This window comes from Lissotriton helveticus, chromosome 4_1, assembly GCF_964261635.1.
Source record: "Lissotriton helveticus chromosome 4_1, aLisHel1.1, whole genome shotgun sequence".
Classification (NCBI taxonomy): Eukaryota; Metazoa; Chordata; class Amphibia; order Caudata; family Salamandridae; genus Lissotriton; species Lissotriton helveticus.
Window position 1 is genome coordinate 1211543548 of NC_136063.1, and position 25139 is coordinate 1211568686.

Here is a 25139-nt window from a genome sequence, read left to right on the forward strand (position 1 = left end):
TTAGAAGTTTTAATACTTTGCCCCTGATAACTACAGAGAAGAAAAGCTGCAGAGAGGTCTAATAAAATCAATGCTGCATTTCCTCCAGTGTTTGAATAATAACTTCTGAGGCAGTTTTTAATCTAGTTTGATACGATGCTGACTTCCAAAGCATGGAGAGCCATAGGACAAAGAGGCTGCTGCCAGAGAGGGACTAACATTCTCCTCTTCAGCCCTCTCTTTGATGGAAAGGTTAAGAGAAAATGTGTTGTACACTGCTTCAACTTTGTTCTGAAAAAAGATCACTAATGAGTACAAAGATCTTGACTGGCTGTATTATTTTTAGGGTCTGATAGCTTACTTAACTTCTTCACTGTTGTGAAAAGTTCTTTCGAAGAGTTCAAAGAAGATTTAATTCTGCTCATGTAGTAACTGGATTTAGCTTTAAAAAAATGTTTTATAGATTTGAATGGCTTCGTTGTGTTAGATGGTAGTTCTTTGGGTGTGTGTGAATTTACTAAAGCTTCCTCCACATTCAATTCAAGATTAAGTTTTTCTCCTACATGCCTTTGCAGATGGTTAGGATTGATGCTCAAATGAAGACATTTCCACATGCACACCAAGTGTATGTTTTTCCCGTGTATGCACTGGAGGATCTTTATAATTGATAAGCAAGCAAAGTTTGTTACACATTTACTGCATGTGTATGGTTTTTCCAGTGTGTGTTAGTTCGTGGCTCTTTAGATGCCCAGATCTACTAAATTGCTTTCCACATTCACTGCAAGTGTAAGGTTTTTCCCCTGTATGCATTCGCTGGTGTATCTTCACATATGATGCATCTGTAAAGCTCTTTCCACATTCACTGCATGTGTATGGTTTTTCCCCTGTGTGTGTTAGCTGGTGGCTCTTTAGATTTTTACATGTATGAAATCTCTTTCCACATTCACTACAAGTATACGGTTTTTCTCCTGTATGCAATCGCAGATGGATGGTAAGGTCTGATGCTCCTGTAAAGCTCTTTCCACATTCACTGCAGGTGTATGGCTTTTCTCCAGTATGCCGGCGCAGGTGGATTGCTAGGGTTGATACATCAGTAAAGCTTTTTCCACATTCACTGCATGTGTATGGTTTTTCCCCTGTGTGTGTCAGACAGTGGCTCTTTAGATTTGAGGAATCACTAAAGCTCCTTCCACATTCACTACAAGTGTATGGTTTTTCTCCTCTATGCCTTCGCAGATGGATGGTTAGGGCTGATGCATAAGTAAAGCTCTTCCCACATTCACTGCATGTGTATGGTTTTTCCCCTGTGTGTAGTAGCTGGTGGGTATTTAGATGTGTAGATCTGCTAAAGCGCTTTCCACATTCACTGCAAATGAATGGTTTTTCCCCTGTGTGCACTAGCTGGTGTATCTTTACATTTGATGCTTCAGTAAATCTCTTTCCACATTCACTGCAAGCGTATGGTTTTTCCCCTGTGTGCATTAGCCGGTGGCTCTTTAGATTTGCAGATGTACGAAAGCACTTTCCACATTCACTACAAGTGTACGGTTTTTCTCCTGTATGCCATCGCATATGGATGGTTAGGTTTGATGCTTCAGTAAAGCTCTTTCCACATTCACTGCATGTGTATGGTTTTTCTCCAGTATGCCGCCGCAGATGGATTGCTAGGCCTGATGCTTCAGTAAAGCTCTTTCCACATTCACTGCATGTGTATGGTTTTTCTCCTGTGTGTCTCAGATGGTGGCTCTTTAGATTTGAGGAATTACTAAACCTCTTTCCACAGTCACTACAAGTGTAAGGTTTTTCTCCCGAATGTATTCGCAGATGGATGGTTAAGACTGATGCATGTGTAAAGCTCTTTCCACATTCACCGCATTTGTATGGTTTTTCCCCTGTGTGTATTCGCTGATGGCTCTTTACAGTTGATAAACGAGCAAAGCTCTTTCCACATTCACTGCATGTGTAAGGTTTTTCCCCTGTGTGCATTCGCTGGTGGCTCTTTACATTTGATAAACGAGCAAAGCTCTTTCCACATTCACTGCAAGTGTATGGCTTTTCTCCTGTATGCTGTTGCAAATGGCTGGTTAAGGTAGATGCATGAGTGAAGCTTTTTCCACATTCACTGCATGTGTATGGTTTTTCCCCTGTATGTGTTAGCTGGTGTCTCGTTAGAACCGTAGATCTACTAAAGCTCTTTCCACATTCACTGCAAGTGTAAGGTTTTTCCCCTGTGTGCATTCGCAGGTGGATCTTTATATCTGATAAACGAGTAAAGCTCTTTCCACATTCAGTACAAGTGTGAAGTGGCTTTTCTCCTGTATGCCGTTGCAGATGGTTAGTTAAAGTTGATGCGTCAGTAAAGCTCTTTCCACATTCACTGGCTATGCATTTTTTCCCCACCCTATGTGTTAGGTGGTGTCTCTTTAGATGTGAGGATCTTCTAAAGCTCTTTCCACATTCTTGGCAAGTATATGGTTTTTCTCCTGTGTGCTGTCGCAGATGGATGGTTAGGTCTGATGCTCGAACAAAGTCCTTCCCACATTTGCTGCATGTGTATGGTTTCCCCCGTGTGTGTTTTTGCTGATGGACCTTTAGTTTAGATATATCAGTAAAGTTTTTGCTACATTTACTGCAAGGATATGTTTTTCCCCCAGTGTGCGTTGGATGGATCTTTTGCTTTCCTGAGAAAGTAAAGCCTTTTCCATTTTCACTGCATGCGTCTGTGTTTTCTGCTGTATCTGTTCGATATTTGCCCAAAAGAGCTGATGACTCATTAAAAGGCATCTTACATTTATTCCACTTAAATAAATTTTCTAGGGAGTTGTTACTTGTGGCAGTGTAGGAATGAGGAGTTAACAAAACTCTTCTCCCACAGAAACTTTATTTTATTCCTTCTCTTTTTGTTTGTTAATGAACTCTTAGTTGCGATGAGTGATAAACACTTTTCCCACATTCACTCTGTACTCATGGGTTTTCCCCTGTGCATGTTTGGTGATGCTTCTTAAATATTAAGGAGAAGCCAAAGTTAGTCTTGCGTGGTATGTTTTTTTCTTTCGGGTTTAGAGTTTAGAGTCGAAGCATTGGTTATATTTGGCATAAATCATGTTAATGTCTTTGCTAACTGACTATTGTGGATCCTGAACCACTAACTATATTTTAATATTTACTACATATGTGTAGTGCTTGCAGAATACCGATCTTAATAATAATGTTGAATAATTACTTGGATTCTTACAAACCTGGTAACATATGTATGGTCTTTCTATAAGGAGCAGTGTCTTCAACATGTGTTGAGAACTACCTAGTATAAGAGCAATGAGTAAAAGTCATAGTGTAGCTAAATAGTTTGTTTCTTGGTACTTATGAAATACATACACACAAAAAGCAAAACTCATTTCCAAGTCTTTATATTCTAGAACAATGTTCTGCATTGCGAGTAGCCGAACACTTCTTTATTTGAACCTTCAGAAGCCTGCTTCCTAATTCATGTTTTGCATACCTATTGTATCTTTCTACAGATTGTAAGGTCCAGCCAAAATAGCGTTTATGATGGACTAGCACCACAGCATTTATATTATCCTGTTAGAGAGGAGGCACTGTTGTATGTACTTGAAAATTATCTAAAATAAGGGGTGGTTTCTAGCATGTTTTAATATTGGATGTGTTGTACCAGTGTATTTTCCTGTCATTTTAATTCATTTGGATGTTTTAGGTCCAGCAGCGTGGATGCCCTCAGTCTCTTGAAGCTGCCGGATTTCACTTAATGTTCTCGCAAGATTGGTCTGTTTGTGTACAAGATTTTTAGTCTCGCACTGAGTTGTTTTATTTCCAGTTACTGTTTGACATCATTTCTGGTTGTTCTCGAGTATCAGATAGCTTTCCAGTATGGTCATATTTTCTTTATTACTCTTCATCTTATGTGCACAGGTATCTCCTGTCTGTGGATACAAAAATACATGTAATGTTGTAATCTATAAGCAGCAAAGAGTACACATTATGTCTCGATGAAATGTAAAACAATTAACACTAGGTAGCACTTCAGTCCATGTTTTTAGCTCACTGTGCCACTATAGACATTAATCATTCTTAAGGAAATCAGCTTTGATCCTGCTCCAAAAAGAACAGCCAAGTATATACACCAGAGACCACGTTCATCTGAAGAGTAGCATAAGTAGCCAAACATAATGGTATTGACCTTGCTGGCCTTGGTCAGGGAGTTTTGGCTCAATTCTATGGCACAGCGAGACAATTAATACATTTTACTTTGTCATGTTCACAGCTTAGGAAAGAATAATGTTACAATGAAAATAAAAGACAACACAACTATTTGAAAAACATTCATTTTCAGGTTAAAAAACACATCCTAGAGGGAATGATGATTGCATGGCATGTCAAAGTGTATTATAACTGTACATTCACTGGCAAAGAAAGTGGCCAGGAAAAGACTATATTGTCCTAACGCGCTATTGAAGTGGCTGCCTCATTTCAATGTGTTAATGTTCCCTGCTGGATGCACAGAGATTAGCTATGTGTTTGTTAATGGCGCGTCTATTAAGTTCAAAACAAATAGTTTAGAGAAGAGGCCTTCAAACTGTTTTGCTCTGAGCCATCCTAAACAAAATATTTTGAAGTTTGCCCCCCTCTTCCCCCCCCCCCCCCAACTAAAATTATATGGGAAGGATTTGGGGAGTCGCAGGGGGAAGGATGATCGCAGCAAGGAAAATGAGCCCCATGCCTACTTTTTATTGTAAAACATTCATAATTGTGATGCAGTCGGCCACTAGGCAAAAGTATCACTGCACCTTTTTCACTAATGATGGCTAATGCCTTATTGTCACCTCTGACCTTTGTTCACAACATGAGCTCCAATCTCACACCATCCCTCACGTCTCTCAGATGCTACTCTGAAAGAGGCTACTCTGTTTCATTTTGTTCCTCCCTTGTGCCATTGCACTAGGGAAAGTGTTGGATTGGGGAGGGGTAAAATTTACTATTCCTGCTCCAAAATGTGCAACAGTATGGAAAGTGTTGGATTGCGGGAGGTAAGATTTACTATTCCCACTCGTCAGTACAACATTAAAAACAAAGTATCTTGAGTACAATAAAATTATTTCAAAACAAAGTAAAAAAAGAAAAATATAAATATGTACAAAAAACTTTATATATTTATTAAAAATAAAAAAATAAAAACATATTACAATCTTAAGTGCATATCACAAATAACTACAAATACTAAAATAAAATACAAAATTAATTCATGCAAATATATTTTGTATTTAGTAATTTAACAAAAAAAATGTATTATATATATCTAATTTAGTTACTTACCACCCTAAAACGCCACAAAACTCATAACCTGCACATAAAACTTTGCAACACATTTATGTTCCAAAAATACTGTATATACGATTGATACAACTTGCTGATGTGATGAAGACAATAAAAGTGTTTAAAAAAGAAAAAGAAAAAAAGCAACACATTTATACAATAAATATTTATCAAACTGATTAAATAGTTCTAATTAATTCACTTCCCACAATATACCCCCAAAAACATGCTCATAAAATGTTTAAGAAAATTATTTACACACCTGTCAATTAAGTAATTAACATTAATTAAAAATTAATTACTTACCAGTAATTTACTTCCCGCCCGATTCCCCTATAAAATCCACAACCCACATCAAAAATACTAATTGCACAATTAATGATCAATTAAACACATATGGAGAACTAAATATTAATTCATTAACTTCCCACCCTTTATCCCTATAAACCTCCCAACCCACACCTACAATTAAACTTAAAAAAAGAATTACACAATTAAAATAACTGTCAATTAATAATTGATAGTGTTTAACAACTAATTATTAACCCCATGACCCGGCGCAATTTCCGCCGCAGTGCTGGGGAATTAATGAGTGGGCGTGTTTTGGACAGCCCCGGGCGTCCTCCACACACGCCCACGCAACGGGTTCATTTAAATACATTTTCTTCCCACCCTTTACCCCTATTTTTCCGACAACCTGCACCTAAAAAAAGTAAACAATTATCAATTACTTAATGTTAATTAACAACTAATTACTAATAAATTAATCACATTTAATAACCACTAAAATGTAACAAATATATATTTAAAAACAAACAACTGCACAAAAATGTACATCATATACATTTAAACTATATACTAAAATACATCATTAAAACTCGATATTTTTTAAAATATAATTTTAAAAATCTATATCACTTACCTTAAAACTAATATTCTTGACAATGATATCCTTGCTAACAATATATTTCCATATCATGATATTTTAGTATGGTGATATTTTGTCTGAATGCTAGGCCGATCAAAGCACACCTACTAAATCGTCAAGACTGGGAAATTGTTATGCGTCTGTCCAGGGAACAGCAGACCCTGTGTTATACCATACCGATCTTCTCAAACTTCACTATTGCTGAGCAGATCTTCTGCCTATCAAGCGTTCCCTGATGCAGATGGACACAAAGTACTCAATAATATACTCCGCCACGCTTATCCTCTACACAGAATGCAGGCGTCTGGTCTTGGCTGCGAAATAGTCAATTAACGAACATAAGTATACTTTATGTGTGTTGATCATTCTATCCCGAGGGATACAGTCATTACAGCTTTTGAAGCTATCTGCGGCCAGGTGGCAACAGACCTAACCACTATAAGTAAGCCCAGACCCAATTTAGGAGAAAGGTGGTTTGATTTTAGGGCCCATCAAAATCTAATCAGAGCTTTGAAAATTAAACCTACAGATAGGGATCAGATAGCTAGACTTAGAAAAGGATATAAATCAGTAGTCCTTATCCGAAAAAATTAGATCAAATCAGAGGCCTGGGACTCGTTAATGTCAGTTGAAATTTTAAAGGACAGCTCAAAGTTTGGGCTATTGTTAATAGCCCTTTTTTCTCGGGACAGGAGAATGGTAACCTGGAAACCCACATCGCAGAGGATCAGTGGTTACTTCATTTTGAGGGCATCTATGGGTCCAATGAAATGTATGAGTCCTTTTCTGCTCCAGACACTGGCAATGCTTTGCCCTTGTTGGTCTTCAAAGAAGACTATGTTGAGAGGGCAATTATGGATTCTTCTAGTAACAAGGCACCTTGTCCAGACCGTCTCCCCGTCGACCTTTATAAGGGTAACGCTAAATTTTGGGCCAATATTTTAACCAATGTTTTTAACTCTACAGTTGTCCAGGGGTTCCCTGCTTCATGGTCCCAGTCCAATATTATTCCAGTTTTTAAAAAGGGGCAGAGAGGGAACCCTAGGTGCCACAGGCCCATTTCATTGCTAGATTTGGCGGTTAAAGTCCTAGGTAAGGTGATTCTGGTCAAGATTACAGATTGGGCAAATGAAAATGGGGGTTTTATCAAACCTCCAATATGGTTTTAGACCAGGCAAAAGCACTATGGACCAGTGTCTTAATTTGTACAATTTGATAAATAAATACACTGTAGCCTCCAAGGGGTCCATATATCTAGGTTTTATGGACTTATCGTCAGCTTTTGATCTTGTGAATAGATCTAAGCTATGGTCCATTCTGCTCAACATAGGGATCGATCCCCACCGGGTTTATTTTTTAGCTGACCTTCATCGGGATCTTTATGCGGCCGTCAGGGTCACTCAGGAGGGCAAATGCACACGTCACTTTAAGTCTGGTAGAGGTGTCCGCCAAGGCTGTATACTGGCCCCTCTACTTTTTACGTTATATATTAACGCCTTAGATAAAACATTAGATAAGGTTAGTTTGGATATTCCGCATGTAGGAAACAGGACCATTCCGGTCCTCCTATACGCGGATGACGCTGTGTTACTAGCTCGAACCCCTTTAGGTCTCCAGAGGCTCTAGGAAGCATTTGGGACCTTTATGAATTCCCTGGATTTGTTGGTAAATATCTCCAAATCCCACGTCTTGACCATGGGACAACGTAAGAATACAGCTAAAACTTTTTATTGTAACGGGGCAGAGGTCACTAGAGTAAAGGTTTTCACATATTTGGGGGTCCTGTTTGATTACAGATGCTCTTGGGCCCCCCAGCTTAAAGCCAGAAAATATGCTGTGGTGAGATCGTCATCAGCACTACTTAGCTTTGCACGGCGATTGGGAGCCAAGCCCTGTGAAGCTATTCTCGCCATCTATAAGTCGAAATGCCTGGCTATTGCCACTTATGGCGCAGCTATTTGGGGATATAAACAAGCGGTAGGGGTCCAGCTGGCAAAAAAGACATTTGTTGGGGCGTGGCTTGACGGGCGATGATGGCGGTCGCAGCTTGGTAGAGCTCCCGCCGGCCCGAACTTACTTTAGACATTTATCCTGGCCCCCGAGCCCGCAGAAGATCCCTGGCGAGTCTTGCTGACTTCGGAGAGTGTCCTGTTCTCTCCGGTGACGGGATCCCGCGTTTCTGTCTCCGCCGGGATCCTGAGGCGCCGACGGCGGAGTGTGGCCTGGTGGCTGGCCGCGAGCCGGGGACCTCGAGTTTGGTGACGCCGTGTGGCGACTGTCGGAGCGCGGCTGAAGGTGCCATCTGTGGTGCGGATTCCGGACGTCCCTGCAGCGCTTGGCCCTGAGCCCGTGGTTGGTGCCGGGCGGACGCCGTCGGTCCGTGAGTGGGCCCTGATTCCTCCGGTGCCGGGTTCTAGCGGCTCCGTTCCCTCTGGGACCCTGGGGCGCTGACGGCGGTCGGCGGCCTGGTGGCTGGCTGTGGGCCGAGGACCTTGATTTTTGGACAGCCGAGAGGTGGCAGTGGGCGCGCCGCTGCGAGTGGCGGCAACAACGCAGACTTTGGCCAAGTACTTCACCCGGTGGCCGCTGGTGAGTGGGGAAACTGCTGCATTCCCGGGCCACCGTTGCGTGGGGACACTGCTGTATTCTTGGGCCGCTGTTGCATGAGGACACTGTTGCAGCCTGGGGGCACCACTACGTGAGGATACTGCTGAAGGTGCCCTGCCTCCTCTGGATCCTGGAGGTACCTGTGGGCATTGTGGGGTCCTGCCTTGTGTGTTGTGCCACCAGAGTCGTATTGACCCGCTGCCCCTCCCGCGCGGGCACTGGTCCCCGACGTCCGGACGTGGTCCTGTGCTTATTGTTGTGGACTCACTGCCCCGGGCCTGCTGAACCTACCCGTCCAGTCCAGTGTGCTGATCCGCAGTGTCCGTGAGCGGCCATGACCAGGGGTGGCGGAGGGGGCCCGCCCAAGCAGGGCCCCATGGACAAGTTTGCCGGGCCCAATGGTGGCGCCGGGGCGTCTGGCGGAGGTGGCGGATCAGGGCCGGACAACGCTGCAATCCTGGCGGCCATTACCCAATCCCGGGACATGCTGGACGCCAAAATAGGGGCGGTGGGAGCGGACGTTACGCTGCTTCGCCAGGACCTCCGAAACGCAGTGGCGAGGATCACTGAGACTGAATCTCGAGTATCGGTGACCGAAACAGACATTGGCGCCCTAAAGAAACGAATGGCGGAGGTGGAGTGCGTCCAGAGGACGCTTGCGGCCCGCGTGGAGGATGCCGAAGGGCGCGCACGGAGAAATAACCTCCGCTTCCTTGGCTTTCCGGAGCGGTGCGAGAAAGATGGCATGGAGCGTTTCCTGACTCACTGGCTGGAGAGCTGGGTCCCCGAGGGGACCCTGTCGGCGTGTTTTGTGATTGAACGGGCGCACAGGGCCCTGACTCAGCGGCCGCCTGAGGGGGAACGTCCTCGGCCGGTCATCGCTCGGCTGCTGAACTATCATGACCGTGATGCCATACTGCGGGAGGCGAGGACCAAGGGCTCGCTTACATATGAGAATCATGCCATAATGATCTTCCCGGACTACACGAAAATGGTTCAGCAGCAGCGACAATCCTTTGTGGCCGCCAAGGCTAAGTTGCGGGGCCTGAAGCTTCAATACTCTCTCCTGTACCCGGCCCGCCTGCGGGTAGTACACCAGTCCCGGACACACTTCTTCGATACACCGAGGAGGTTTTTCGCTGGACCGATGAGACGGTGCGACTTCGGCCCCACGCCCAGCCGGGGCTGGATCCTGGCGGGTCCCAGAGATCATCACCGGAGCGGACGGACCGCACCAACCGGAGAGGGAAGCATCGAAGGTCCAGATCTAAGAAACGGTCAGCTTCCGCCAGTGCGACGCAGATGACCGACACAATTGACTCTGAACACTCTGATGCTGGCAGTTGAACCCTGGTGGTGCCTGGCCGTTGGTGTTGCCCGCAATGGATCGACTGGTGAGACTGTTCCATGAGACTTTGCCTGAGCTTCTCTGTATGCTTTTAAAACACTCTGGGGCTCTGGGTAGAGCCACTGCGGGGCTCGGGTGGCGGCTTCTATGGGCCTTAGACCCTCACGAGTAGTGGGTGTTGTTGGGGGGGTGGTGAGTGAGTGTTGATGGGGGTGTTGGGATCCATTGGTATGGTGGGCCTTGGGTTCTCTGTTCTGGACCCATGCCGCGACAGATACTTCACTGTTTTCTGAGGTATTGGGGTGGGGGGTGTGGGGTGCAGGGGGGGGTTGTCTTATTGTTGGGGGTTGGGGGGGTCGGGGCCGGAGGGGGCCGGGTGGGTTTTGGGGTACTGGGTGTTCGGGTTGGGAGGGTGGGACCACACGTGTCTTTGGCTTTTGATCTTGTTGCTTTGTGGGGTGCGCCAGGGTGGGGTGGGGGGCCGGATGCTGGACACTGTCTTGATCATGGCTGATACTACGACTGTACCTCCTCAAAAGACCCTGCGTGTTGTGACGTGGAATGTGAGGGGTATTCTGGACAAAATCAAGCGTGGGGCAGTGCTGCGTTGGGGGAAAAGAGAGATGGTAGATGTGCTGCTGCTTCAAGAGACTCACATGCTGGGCTCTAAGGCCCTTAGCCTCCAGAGGTTCGGGTTTCAGCAGGTGTACCATGCCGGTTTTACGAGGGGTTCGCGGGGGTGGCTATCTTAGTACACCGCAGGTTGGCTTATGTGCATGACAAGCAGTGGATTGATCCTCAGGGCCGATATATCTTCATCAAAGGCCGGTTGGGTACTGAACAGGTGGTTTTTGGTAGCGTATATGCCCCCCCCCCTCTGCAGTGGGCCTTGTCTGAGCGGCTATTCGCGCTGTGGGATGAGATTCCGGAGGTCCTAACCATGGTGGGGGGTGACTGGAACGAGGTTATGGATGTAGGCCTGGATCGTCTGAGGCGGGTACCTGTGGTGTCGGATCCCCCCCCCACTATTGCTCCCACCAAATTGCATGCGACTGCGAGTGGTCTGGGCTGGGTTGATGTATGGCGGCACTTTCATCCTGCTGTGCGTGAATTCACATATGTGTCGGCGGTGCATGGGTCCTTCTCGAGACTGGACTATCTGTTTGTGCCGGGTGCCTGTCTGAGTCGGGTCAAGGATGCTATGATACTTCCCAGGGGCCTGTCTGATCACTCCCCCGTCCTAGCTACCATGACCCTCCCCTCCACGAGACAGCCGTTTCGATGGCGGATGTCCTCTTGGCAGTTGCAGCGGCCTGCATATGTGCATCACCTGCGTGTGGCGATTGATCATTTCTGGCGCGAGAACTTGGTTGGAGATGTGAGTGCGGTGGTGGTGTGGGAGGCGCTGAAACCCACGCTTCGGGGCGTGGATATAGCTTGGTGCGTGGCTGCCCGACGAAAACATCGGGAGGCCATAGTGACCGCCGCGGCCCGCGTGGAGGAGCTGGAGCAGCGTGGTCGGCTTGGGAGCGACGAGGGCATTGTGAGGCAGCTCTTGCAGGCCCAGCAAGCATACGCCTCTGTTCTTTATGAGGAAGCCCGGCAGGCGTGGCTCGCCACGCGCAGCAGGGTGTATCAGTGGGGCGACAAGTCCTGTACTATGCTGCATAGATTGTGCCAGGCGACCTTCCAGCCCCTGGTATTGCCGGGCCTTACTGCAGATGACGGTTCGGTCATGACCGACCCGGACTTGCTGGCGGCTAGCTTTGCCCGTTATTACGAGGCGCAATACGCTCCCCGGGATCATTTAGAGGCGAGCGAGATTTCCGCGTATCTTGACGACCTGCTACCGCAGGCCGTCCCCGATGAGACCAGAACCGCACTGGACGCCCCGCTTACGGCTGAGGAGCTCGGAGAGGCCCTTGGTCAACTGAATACGGGTAAGGCGCCCGGCCCAAGTGGCTACCCGAGTGAATTCTACAAAAAGTTTCACGTCCAACTGGGGCCCCACTATCGCTGTGCTCTAGAGGAGGCACGGGCTCGGGGAGAGCTGCCGCCGGATTGGCGTCATGCGGAAATCGTGGTATTTTTGAAGCCGAACAGGGCACCGGACCGACATGACTCGTACAGGCCGATTTCCCTTCTCAACATTGAGGCCAAGGTTCTAGCTAAGGCCTTGGCAAACCGCCTCCTGCCCCACGTTGCTGACCTAGTCCACCCTGATCAGGCTGGATTTATGCCTCGCAGGGCCACTCGCCATAATATTCGGCGGGCGCAGGCAGCAGAGGATGCTATGGGTGCTAGAGATGAACAGGCGGCACTCCTCCTAGCGGACATGGACCGGGCCTTTGATTCGGTGAGCTGGGCATATCTGTTCACACTGTTGGCCCGCCTCAACCTGGGGCCGGTCTTCCTGTCGTACATTCGTCTCCTCTACACCAACGTTACGGCCTCGGTCCGCGTGGCCGGTGCTACCTCTGGGCGCTTCCATGTGGGTCGTGGTACTCGGCAGGGTTGCCCGCTGTCCCCGTACCTGTTTGCCCTCGCCATGGAACCTCTGGCGTCGCGGATACGTGCGGATGACCGGTTGCGCGGTTTCGTTTGGAGTGAGGCTCTGGTGGATAGGATTGCACTGTATGCGGATGACGTCCTCCTCTTCCTTACGGATCTACGGCGATCAGGTCCCCGAGTTCTGGAAATCATGCGGGAGTTTGGCCGGGTCTCGGGCCTTCACCTCAACCTGAATAAATCGACCCTGTGGGTGCTGGGCGGTGGTGTGGTTGCTGACCCCTGGGCTGCTGAGTTGCGAGTGGCCTCGGACGGCCTAAAGTATCTGGGAGTTTTTCTCTCGGAGTCGCGGGCCGTGGCCTGGGCGCGTGGAGTCTTGCCGGTGTGGGAGCGGGTTCAGGCTGATGTCAAGACATGGGCTAGAATGCCGCTTACTATCTTTGGGAGATCGGCCATCTTCAAGATGGTGGCGCTTCCGCGGCTCCTGTACCAAATTCAGAACTTCCCATACCCCATTGGCCTGGAGTGGTTCCGTCAGGTTAACTCAGTGCTGGGCAGCTTCCTGTGGGGGGGTGGTGCGGCCAGAGTGGCGTTGAAGACGTGCTTTCTGTCCACATACAGTGGTGGCCTGGCCACCTCGGACCTCCTCTCTTACTACCAGGCTTCCCATCTGCTGGTCCTAAATGAATGGTGGTATGGTGATAGAGGAGATCCGGCTTATGCCCTGGAACGGTTGCTCATGGGTGACCGCACGCTCCACACGATTCTCTATTCCGCTCGCTTACGCCGTGCATTGCCATCGGTCACCGGAGTGGTCTTTGCGGTGTGGCGACAGTCATTGCGCCGCATGGGATGGTGGGGCAGGCTGACGGCTGAGACGCCGCTTTGGCACAATGGTTTGCTCCCGGAGCTGGCGGCCCTGACTGGGTTTGAGGGTTGGGAGGCCATTGGGATTACTCAGCTGGGCCAGGTTGTGTCGGGCACCACCCTCAGATCCTTTGAAGAGCTCCGTGCAGAGTTCCAAATGCCTCAGTCCCAGTTCTTCCGCTACCTCCAGCTGCGGCATGCCCTCGCCCCGAGCATTGCCAGTCTCGACTCCCTGCCGGAATTTAGTCCAGTAGAGGCCAAGGTATTTATGGGGGACTTGGGGGACAGGAAGGTCTCTAGGATCTACCAGACACTTGTAATTCATTGCTCCTCCACCCTACACTCCCTTCGGGAGGCGTGGGAAGTGGACGTGGGCCCCCTTGATAAAGACGACTGGAGGGAGGCGCTGGAATCCCCACGTGGAACTGCCATTGCGATCCGGCTCCGGCTAATTCAATTCAAATATCTGCATCGTGCCTATTATACCCGTGAGCGGTTGTGGAAGGCTGGGTTGATTGCGTCCTCGGAATGCCTGCGTTGTGGAGTGGTGCCTGCCTCTCTGGTGCATACGGTGTGGTCGTGTAGCCGATTGACTGGGTTCTGGAGGGGCGTGTGGAGTTGTCTGGCTGAGGTCCTGGGCTGGGATCTTCCCCGTACCCACCGGCTGGGCCTCTTGCATATCATGGAAGGGATTGGTGGTAATGTATATAAGCGCCACTTGTTGCTATTGGGGCTGGTGGTGGCTAAGCGGGACCTGGCCCGAGCGTGGAAGTCAGTGAGGGCTCCCCCCTTGTCTGCGTGGAAGGCTGGGCTGGATTATTTCATGGGTCTGGAGAGGCCGATCTTTGAGGCGAGGGGGTGCCCGCGCAAACACTACAAAATTTGGAAGCGTTGGGCCGACTATCGTGGTCTGTCCTTGGACCCCCCGGCGGAGCAGGAGGAGGACATTTGATCGCAGTGACAATCTTGGCCCGCAGCGATAACGCCCTGGTGGAATTACACCCACATATTTCTCTTCCCTGTTGCTATATATACACGTGTGGTGGGGGGGTTGGGGGGGGGTTCTTAGAATGGGGGGGGGGTGGCGTTGGGGGTTAGGGTAGGGTGTTGGGGAATTTCTATACTAAGCCTATTCTGAATCTGTTTTATTATTTGCTGCCTGTGTAATTGCTATATTGATTTTGTTGTGGTGTTCTTGATGTGTGGAGATGCCACATTTGTGATGATCATTTGCTTAATAAACTTGGTTGTGGAAAAAAGACATTTGTTTGCTTCCTTCTGTCCATCCCCCAATCCACTCCAACCTTTGCTATCCACCAGGAAGTAGGGATGGGATATGTGACTGACCTGGTGAGTTTGGCTCCTTTGGTTTGCTGGATAAAAACTTGGCTTAATTCTGAACTCACATTGAACCACCATATCTTAAGGGATTGCTTGCCCTAGACAAAGCTTGCAAAATTAAGTGGCTGTCCTATGTCAAGACTATGTTTTTTAAACTCGGGCGCCCAGATATTTATCAAGTTCCGGAAGGAATTAAGAAAACTGACCTCAATTGGATTAATGCAAAAAATCACAGTTGATGGACAGAATGTAGAACAATGTCATACATTCACCCCAGTACAAGGATCTGGGCCTAAATCCATCGTTTTTTTGCACTCCACACCACCCTGGGTGAGACACTGGCTATATGCAAATCAGCTCTGACCCTGTGCCTCATGGGAACAGTCCAGTCCGAACTACCAAGCCATGTCTTTCCCAGACCGGAATCAAGCATCCAAGGACCGGTTTCTGGCTATCAGCCTTCATCAGCCTGGATAGCTTGACTCCAGTGGTGTGGAGAGCCTGGGACTCACGTCTGAGCATACCCAGCCCACTCGGGGTGAAAATTGCAAAAAAACACAGTTGATGGACAGAATGTAGAACAATGTCATACATTCACCCCAGTACAAGGATCTGGGCCTAAATCCATCGTTTTTTTGCACTCCACACCACCCTGGGTTAGACACTGGCTATATGCAAATCAGCTCTGACCCTGTGCCTCATGGGATCAGTCCAGTCCGAACTACCAAGCCATGTCTTTCCCAGACCGGAATCAAGCATCCAAGGACCGGTTTCTGGCTATCAGCCTTCATCAGCCTGGATAGCTTGACTCCAGTGGTGTGGAGAGCCTGGGACTCACGTCTGAGCATACCCAGCCCACTCGGGGTGAAAATTGCAAAAAAACACAGTTGATGGACAGAATGTAGAACAATGTCATGCATTCACCCCAGTACAAGGATCTGGGCCTAAATCCATCGTTTTTTTGCACTCCACACCACCCTGGGTTAGACACTGGCTATATGCAAATCAGCTCTGACCCTGTGCCTCATGGGAACAGTCCAGTCCGAACTACCAAGCCATGTCTTTCCCAGACCGGAATCAAGCATCCAAGGACCGGTTTCTGGCTATCAGCCTTCATCAGCCTGGATAGCTTGACTCCAGTGGTGTGGAGAGCCTGGGACTCACGTCTGAGCATACCCAGCCCACTCGGGGTCAGCGCTGATTTGCATATCGCCATTGTCTAACCCAGGGTGGTGTGGAGTGAAAAAACGATGGATTTGGGCCCAGATCTTTGGACTGGGGGGAATGTGTGACATTGATCCACATTCTGTCCATCACTGTTGTGTTTGCAATTACCGCTCTAAGTGTACTGGGGATGCTCAGACGTGAGTCCCAGGCACTCCACACCACTGGAGTCAAGCTAGCCGGGCTGATGAGAGGTGTTACCTCGAAACCGGGCCGGTCCTCGGATGCTTGATTCCGTTCTGGGAAGGACATGGCTTTTGTAGTTCGGACTGGACTGTTCCCATGGGGCACAGGGTCAGCGCTGATTTGCATATCGCCATTGTCTAACCCAGGGTGGTGTGGAGTGAAAAAACGATGGATTTGGGCCCAGATCTTTGGACTGGGGTGAATGTGTGACATTGATCCACATTCTGTCCATCACTGTTGTGTTTGCAATTACCGCTCAATTGGATTAAATCACAGTATTTGAGTTTACTGGGGCTGGAACGGAAGGTCGAGGAAATGAAAAAACCACGGGTTAGGGCTCACTAATTATTAATCTTATCACCATCACTAGAGCCCTATCTAAGAATCGTGACAAAGCCCCTCCATCGTTGGCTTTTGATCAGGTTTCGCTTCAACCGGATTCATTTTTCATTGGGAAATTTTTCAGGATGGTGTAAGACCAAAGACTCAGCCTTGTGTAACTGTTATAGTTTCTCAAATCAAAACACTATGCACTTTATAATGTTCTGTGATTTTTATACTGAAATTAGGAAGAAGTTTTTAATTCCGCTTTTGAGGGGTAAGGGCTTTCTTCAGGTCAGACCAGCCCTAATGTACCTTCAATTGTTAGACAATACCTGGAACATTTTTAACATTGCTAGTCTTCTTGTTTTTTTTTTGTTTGACTATGTTTATTACATTTTGTCATTATACAACAGTACACATATGTAAGCATATCAAGTAAAAGGCGCTGTTACGTGGGTCATGATGTCCCAGAGTACATGGACCAACCCACCCACCCAGAGGCATGGCGGGGGAGAGCAAACCATATCAGTGCCCAGTTAGACCCCATAACACATTCGTAGTGCAGTAGCTGTTGTGTGCTACATTTACGCTCAGTAATGGCAGTGCCCAGTGTTGGCGTAGTAGAACTTCTGCATCGCGACTGCATACCTGAGACTCATCTCGTATAGCGCTCAAAATATACCATGACCGGAGAAACAGAGCAGTCATTCATATTAGCAACATATCACACATTTCAAAATTGCATTTGAAAACTACTAACTATACAAAACAATTCCAGATATATAGGAAACCATAAACCAGGTGGTGTTTGTCAGCGGTCATGTGTGTGTGTGTGGAGCTGGAAGTGCGGAGAGGAGTGTGATCCAAAGGAGACATAGCCACGGTAATGCTATGTTCGTAGGAGTCTTCACCTGTGTAGTAGGGTGTGAGGGAAGCGCCGCGGAGAGGGGGGGGGGCAGGGAGGAGAGAGAAAGGGAGGGGGGGGAAGGTTGGGAGCGAGAAGAACGCCGGGCGTGTCATAGGCGAATATGTGGTAATCACTCACTCTACACCATTCCGGAGACACTCCTGGTGGAAGGCCACCAGGACACCATCCCACTCCAGCGCAATAGGGTACATCCGGAGACCTGCCGTCTCCTCCCGGTGCAGTGCCACACTCTCAGCCCTCGCCCAAGCATCCAGCGAGCGGCGCCACTGCACCATTTGGGGGGGCAGACTATGTTTCCAACGCCTGGTAACGAGACGTTTCGCCGTTATTAGGCCCAGATCCCAGAACCTCGCTTGGACTCTTGTCTGCTTCGTCCTCTTAAATAACCCCAACAGACATCCTTCCCAAGTGTGTGGTAAAGTACCCCCCGTCGCCCCTGCCAAGACAGTCGACACTGCGGTCCAATATGGCTGCAGCAGATTGCAGGACCAGAGGACATGTAAGAACTGTGCATCCACTAGTCCGCATTTAGGGCATCCCGTCGTAGTGAGTCCAAAGTAGCGATTAATTTTGTCCGGGGACAGATACGCTCGATGGATCACATAGTATTGTATGATCTTGAAGCGTGCATTGCGTGGTACATGTAGAGCTCCTGCTAGCACCCCCGCCCACTCTTTGTCTGTCCAGTCCCGTCCTCTATCAGCCGTCCATTTGTCACGTAGGCGCTGAGGGGAGAATTGCGTGTGTGAATGTAACGCTTGGGATAACCAGTGCACAAGGTGAGAGCCCTGTCCCATCACATGTAAGTATTGAATGAGCAGGTGTATTGGCGGTTCCTCCGCTAGCGGGCCCCAAGCTTTCGTCAGTGTATGTAGCAGCTTCGCATATGTCAGGAACTGTCCTGCCGGCAGCCCCGTGTTGACTGTCAGCGTCTCGAAAGGGAGCAATGCACCCTCCTCAAACAGGTTGCCTAAGCTCTCCAAGTCAGCAGCTCCCCAGCAGTCCAGCAGCGGCACCGCAAGCATCCCGGATCCCCAAGGCGTGCCTAGCAGCGGTAGGTTAGGCGCGTACGGTTTCACCGCGGCAGTGAGTTTCAAGCTTCTCAAAAAGCACCTTCTCGCCACCTCAAGGTGTAGTTGGTTCTGAACAGGCGGCTTAGCCAAAGGATGAAACAACGCATGTACCTGCGGGACTGTCAGGATAGTCGTTGTCGTGGCCGTATCACTCAAGTTACGTCCACTCAGCCAGTAGGCTACCCATTGTAGCTGTGCTGCCAGGTAATACAACTCATGATTTGGGACCGACAGCCCACCACTATCGGTCGCGGCATAGAGAGTTTTTAAAGCCACTCTGGGGCGACCTTTGTTCCAAATCAGTCGCCTATGTATAGTCTCCAGCTCGCGAAAGGTGCAAACCGGCACATATACCGGGAGGTTCGCATAATAATACAGTAGCCGAGGCAAAACAACCGCTTTCGCCAGGGCGATACGGCTGGGCACATGCAATGGGAGGGTATTCCAAAAGGAAACCTGCGCCGTAATCGAAGAGATCGCTCTCGTGAGGTTGCCGTCCAGGAGGTCTGCGGGGTCGCGATACACATGGACTCCCAGATAACGGAACACTGTGGGATACCAGAGGAGCCGCTCGCCCATCACCATTACGTCGCACTCCGGTACATCTGCTGCAAAAGAGTACACCCCCGACTTCGCCCAGTTGACACGCAACCCCGACATTTCGCCAAAGCTACTGAAAATGTCCGTGAGCGTTTGGGGGAAGCAGGTCAGGTCCCTGACAGAGTAATAGGTCATCGGCATAAAGCGTCACCGAATGCATCCCATCCATCAACGGGATCCCCCAATTCTCGCCAGAGGTGCGCAATCGTGCCGCCAGTGGTTCCATCATGAGCGCAAAGAGCAGGGGGGAGAGGGGACATCCCTGTCTCGTGCCCCTGCGGACACAAATCCGATCTGAGAAAAGCTTGTTCGTTCGAACCCGCACTACTGGAGCAGAGTAAAGGAGCTCCACCATGCGGAGGAAGTCTGCACCCAGCCCAAATTGCTCCAACACCAGCGCCAGGTAGGGCCACTCCACGGAATCGAACGCCTTTTCAAGATCAAGGAGCACGCACCCCGAGCGGGGCCACCGGGTCACCGCCAGACTCTGCACTCGGAACAACCGTCTAATATTGTAAGACGTGCTGCGGGTAGGGACAAACCCGTTTTGGTCCGCGTGCACCAAGGTAGGGACCAGCGGCGCCAACCTCTGGGCCAACGCCGATGCCAGAATCTTGTAGTCCGTGTTAAGGAGAGCTAGTGGCCTATAAGACCCCACATTCAATGCATCTTTGCCGGGTTTCAAGAGTGAGATCACGTTGGCTTCATTGAGGGACAAAGGAAGTGCTGCATATCGTATCGCCGCCCCGTACACTCGTAACAGTTCAGGAATGAGAATGGTGGAATACGCCTTATAAAACTCCGCCGGTAAACCATCAGGCCCGGGGGACTTGCCATTCGAAAGAGAGTATATCACAGTTCGGAGTTCCTCTGCAGTGAACGGCGCACCCAGTTCCCCACACTGCGCGTCGGTGACCGTCGGCAATAGGGCGCCTGATAAATACTCAGCGATTTCCTCTGTAGTGACACTTAGGCGAGTACAATACAGAGATCTGTAGTGACTCGAAAATACCTCATGGATGGACCTCTGGGTGTAGACCACATCGCCCTGAGTAGTGCGGATCGACATCACCGGCAACGTTTCGGTGTCTCTCCTGACCAGCCAGGACAACAGTTTGCCAGCTTTATCCCCAGCATGGTGCACGCGCGCAGAGTGTGCTGCATAATTCAAGTTCTTCAGTCTCTCAAGGAGCTGCGTGTGTTTTCCGCGAGCGTCTAGTAAGTTCAAGTCGTCCCCCTCCACTGCCTCCCGTTCGTCCGACAACAGTGTCGTCTCCAACTGTGTCAATTCCCTGTCCACCTGACGGCGCAATCCGGCCTGTGCTCCCAAGCAGTGCCCCCTCACTACCACCTTGAATGCATCCCATTCAACCTGCGGGGAGGATGCGGTACCAGTATTGTCTTCAAAGTACTGTAAGACACGGTTCGAGAGCAAATCCCGAAAGGGAGCATCCAGCAAGATATCCGGCTGGAGGCGCCACGTGGGCACCGGCGGGTGTGGACGCACCCAGGCGAAGTCAAGTGTGTGCGGGTTGTGATCCGAATGAGTGCGACCCAGGTAGTGGGAGTCAGTGACTAGGGGCAAGAGATCGCTGGTCAACATGAACCTATCGAGCCTGATGTGTAACGCATGAGCGCCCGAATAGTACGAGTAAGTTCGCGTGGTAGGGTTGCGGCTACGCCAAGCGTCAGCGAGGTCCCATTGTGTTGCCCAGCCAGCAAATGTGCGCGATGTACCGTGAATTGTCGCATGCGCCAAAGGAGGGGCAGATCTATCTAACACAATATCTAGGACACAATTATAGTCGCCCCCTAACAGAAGCGGTACCCCCGGCCATGCTGCAATCGCCGCTGATAAGTGGGTGAGGAAACGTCCATGTTCGACGTTGGGAGCGTAAATAGATGCCAGGGCAATGTGTTGGCCGTCTAGGTTACCCTGAAGGAACACATACCTGCCCTCTTTATCTATGTTACAATGTGTCATGGCAAAAGGCACCCCCGGGCGAATCCATATGAGAGTCCCACGCGCAAAGGCCGAGTAGCCTGTAGCATATATTTGCCCCCTCCAGCGGCGGCGCAGTGTGTGTGTCTCCGGTTCCGTCAGGTGTGTCTCCTGCAATAGCGCTATCTGGACCCGATGTCGCTTGAGGTACGAGTACACCTGATAGCGGCGTGATGGGGTGTGCATACCACGTACATTCCAAGTGCAAAATTTAACCACAGCCATTACAACAGTTCGTCTCCCCCACCCAGATCCCCCACCCACCCGCCGCATCACAAGCTAAGACCCACCAGCTCAGCACTTCACGGAACGTCTCACACTTTGACCAGTAATTCGCACCAGCTCTCTTACACACAGTAGTGGGAGGGGAACGTTGCACCAAACTTGTAACTACAAAAAACATAATGACAATGCCAAAAGGTCGACTGCAAACCATGCCGTCGTCCAAACGCTCTAGTGAGCACTAACTGTTCGTGAGTTCAATAAGAAAGAAGGGGGGGTTCACTAAGCACGTATTTTAGATGCACAGATGATACATGCCGCAATGTCATGGGCGCTCCTCCCATGCCACAGGCGTCCAATATCGCACAGCCCAATGTCAGCAGAGGCGCACTGTTCCAAGCGTCAATAAGGTCGCAATGATCCCCCAGCCACTGCATACAGGTCACATACATAGACTTACCACCGTAAGGCAGCATACCTACATCCCCCACTGAGACCCACCAGAGACAGGGCCCTCAGGAGGCACGGGCCAGTAACCCGCCTTGCATTCAGGGCCAGCGTGTCCGAAGCCAGGTCCCTCCCCAGAGCCCACCAAAGCAACATCAGGGTCTTCCCAGCCGGCAAGAAACGCAGGGGCACTGAAGTTGCATGAAAGCATCGTTCTCCTCGCTGTAGTTGCCAGGGAGTCTATAACAGGATTAGTTTAGCAGATCAGCTGTCTGTGGTGTGACATCCGGGAGTTCAACAGACACCTGAGAGTCCGGCAGGCCATATATATATTCATCGTCACTCCCCACAGCGCTAGGACTGGCATCCGCAGCCGGGGCGTCCGGTTGTGAACCGCTAATTTCCGCCACCCTGCGGATAGCTTCCTGCTGTTCCTCGTTGCGGTGTTCAGGAGTAGGGCCAATGTTCGCCTCAGGATGCGCCAAGCTCGTCGTCGAGTGTCTTCTACGCCGACGGCGTCGGGCACCACCTCCACGTCGGGATCTCATGGGTGGACCACCCGGGTCCGGGACAACTCCCGAGTCCAGCCAGGTCTCAGCAGCTTCCGGGGTGTTGAAAAAATGCGTTTTGTCCTGTGCTACAACTCGTAGGCGGGCAGGGAATAATAGGGAGTATTTAAGTGCCATGCGGCGGAGTCGCTGCTTGACGTCTAGAAAGGAGTGCCGCTGCCGCTGTACCTGGATTGTGTAGTCCGGGAAGAACATAATCAATGCGTTGTCCACTCTGACCTCTCCTAACTTCCTAACCTCTCGCAAGATAGTGTCCCGATCTCGATAGTTCAGCACTCGGACGAGCATGGGCCGAGGATTGGAGCCCTCAGGGGGAGGTTTAGAGGGCACGCGGTGAGCGCGCTCTATCACAAAGTGCTGCGAGAGGGTACCTTCCGGGAGAATGTCTCTAATCCACCTCTCCACGTGTTCCGGCGCCTCCCGGGGCTCCCACCGTTCCGGCAGACCCACAATGCGGATGTTGTTCCGTCTTGCCCGTCCTTCCGCATCTTCCGCTCGGTCCTCCAGGAAGTCCACCCTGTTAAGGAGACTCTGTACATGTTTATCCATCTGGGAGATTTTGGGTGCCAGATCTGTCACCGTGGTTTCCAGCGTCGTCGTCCTCTCAGACAGTTTTTTTGTGATCCGCTCGGAGGTGCGTCATGTCGATAGCCACACTATCAATTTTAGTCTCCAATGAAGCACGGGTCAGTTGCATTGATTCCTCGAGCCTTTCCATGGCCGCCAGCATTGTGTCCAGCTTGGAAGCAGTGTGATCCGTCTCTGTCTGCTTCGCCATTTTACCCTTCACCTGTGTGTTGCCCGTCACAGCTCTCGTTTTAGGTCCCCCCAACATGAGCGGTCGCGACTCGACCAGCCAGTGGAGCCACACAAAGAGACCCGCTGCGGCACAAGTGATGATTGTTTCGGAGGAAGGAAGGGAAGGGGCAGAGCCGCCCCAAGCAGTTAGGTCCGGTACACTCCCAGGACTACTCAGTTCCCCCGTGTGACACGTGGATATATCAGTCCTGCTCAAGCAGTTCGTAGTTATGATGGGACACCGCAGGAATGGGCAAATGTCAGTGGCAGTGTCAAATGTGGACAAGGTCCGCTGTTAACTCCGCTCGACAGCACAACGGGGTAGGGTCCAGTTGTCAGGACAAAGCAGGGCCAAAGGCACGTCGCCAGGGGGTATCTCCGCAGCAGGCCAAGCTGCCAAGTGGCGTCCGGGCAACACAAACTTCCAGCCCCTTCCGCGGTTCCGGTCTCACCAAGGGCCCGACTGTATGTCTCAGACCGTGCAAGTCAATGGGGGGGAGGGGGGAAGTGCCGCTACTCATCAGCCCCCTCACCGCGCCCAAGTCTGACCCACACAATACCTGAGCATCTCCGAGTCGCCAGTATCCGTTGCTCACCACCTCCGCCTCAGTCGCCACGCTGGGCTACCGGTCGGTGCTGCGCTGGCCTCGCCTGCCTCCAGAGTCTCACTCCAGCGCCAGCTTCAGCGCATAGGCCGCGTCCCCAGGCCCGGGCAGCCTCTCCTCGCAGCGACAAACGTTTCAGGAATCCTGCCCTGCACCACAGTATTAGTAGGTCCGTGGGGGCAGGGGGCCGTCTAGGCGCATCACAACATGGCCTCCCAGGGCGCCGCCGGTAAGCAACCGCCGCCCCCAGTTCAGGGCCTGCGTGATAGGCCGGATCCCCGGGCTCGGGTAGTGGCAGAGCCGGTACCAGTGGCCACTGGTCTGTGGGTCCGTCGTTTGTGTTCCGGGGCGGCGAGCACTCGGACAGTCAGGGAGGCACTCCGATTGAGTCCCCAGTTCAGCCTCCGGCCGCAGCACTAGGATGTCTCAGCAGGGGGGGGGGGGCTCCCACGAGCCAGCAGGGCCGGTCCCACTCCGCCGCCCCGATCTCAGAAGCGGCACGTCCAGGGAGAACAGAGGGCAGTTCCTATGGTGCCCAGCCGCTGCCAGGGGGCTCAGAGCAGCGGCCCGCTCCGGTGGGCCCAGGGGGCTGGCTGGATCCCCGGTCTCGCCCAGCTCTTCGCGCCACTCCGCAGCGAGGGCTGATCAGGCAGGGAGTTCTCTCCGTCACCGGAGCGGCTCAGAACAAGGTAGCCGTCTCAAACTCCGGCAGGCAGCAGGGTAGTGCTGAACAAGCACTCGACAGAAGTTTCAAAGCGTGACGGGCAATAATTACGGAGAAATGGCCTGTGGCAGGGGAGTCTCTCTCGGAGCTCTACCCAGGCACGTCCGTCGGCATTTCGCGCTTAGCCACGCCCTCATTGCTAGTCTTCTTGTTGCTGCTGTTCGCCTTAGGAAACAAAGATTCCCACTGATGATTGAACCGTGTATTCCTCCTGAATTTTAAAACACCATGAATTTGTTTTAATTGATATATCTTTCTAGTTTTAAATCATTTATATATATCTGTGTACTAATGGTCTACAGTTTTATATCGCCTATATGTATTGTATTGTCTTTTGTATTCGTACTTTTATGATTTTTATTAATCGAATAAAGTGGTTTGATGTTGATGAAGTATACTTTATGAAGAAGGCACTTTTGTTACTCCACAGCAGAACCTTCAGGGGTCTAATGCTACCTTACTGGACACATTCACATAATACCAGCTGCACGCAGCACTTAGAACACCTCATGACTGCGTCCCAGTGCACCC

General features: G+C 50.3%; 1 protein-coding gene across 1 annotated transcript in view; it reads right to left on the reverse strand.

Annotated features, from left to right (window-relative positions):
* Positions 1-538: 538 nt before the first annotated feature.
* LOC144829042 (uncharacterized) overlaps positions 539-25139 on the reverse strand; it is a 347020-nt gene continuing 322419 nt past the window's right edge. Inside the window, exon 6 of the mRNA XM_078687771.1 lies at positions 539-2275. Within this exon, the coding sequence (XP_078543897.1) occupies positions 673-2275 (1603 nt within the window). The 3' untranslated portion in view covers positions 539-672. The remainder of the gene's footprint in view (positions 2276-25139) is intronic.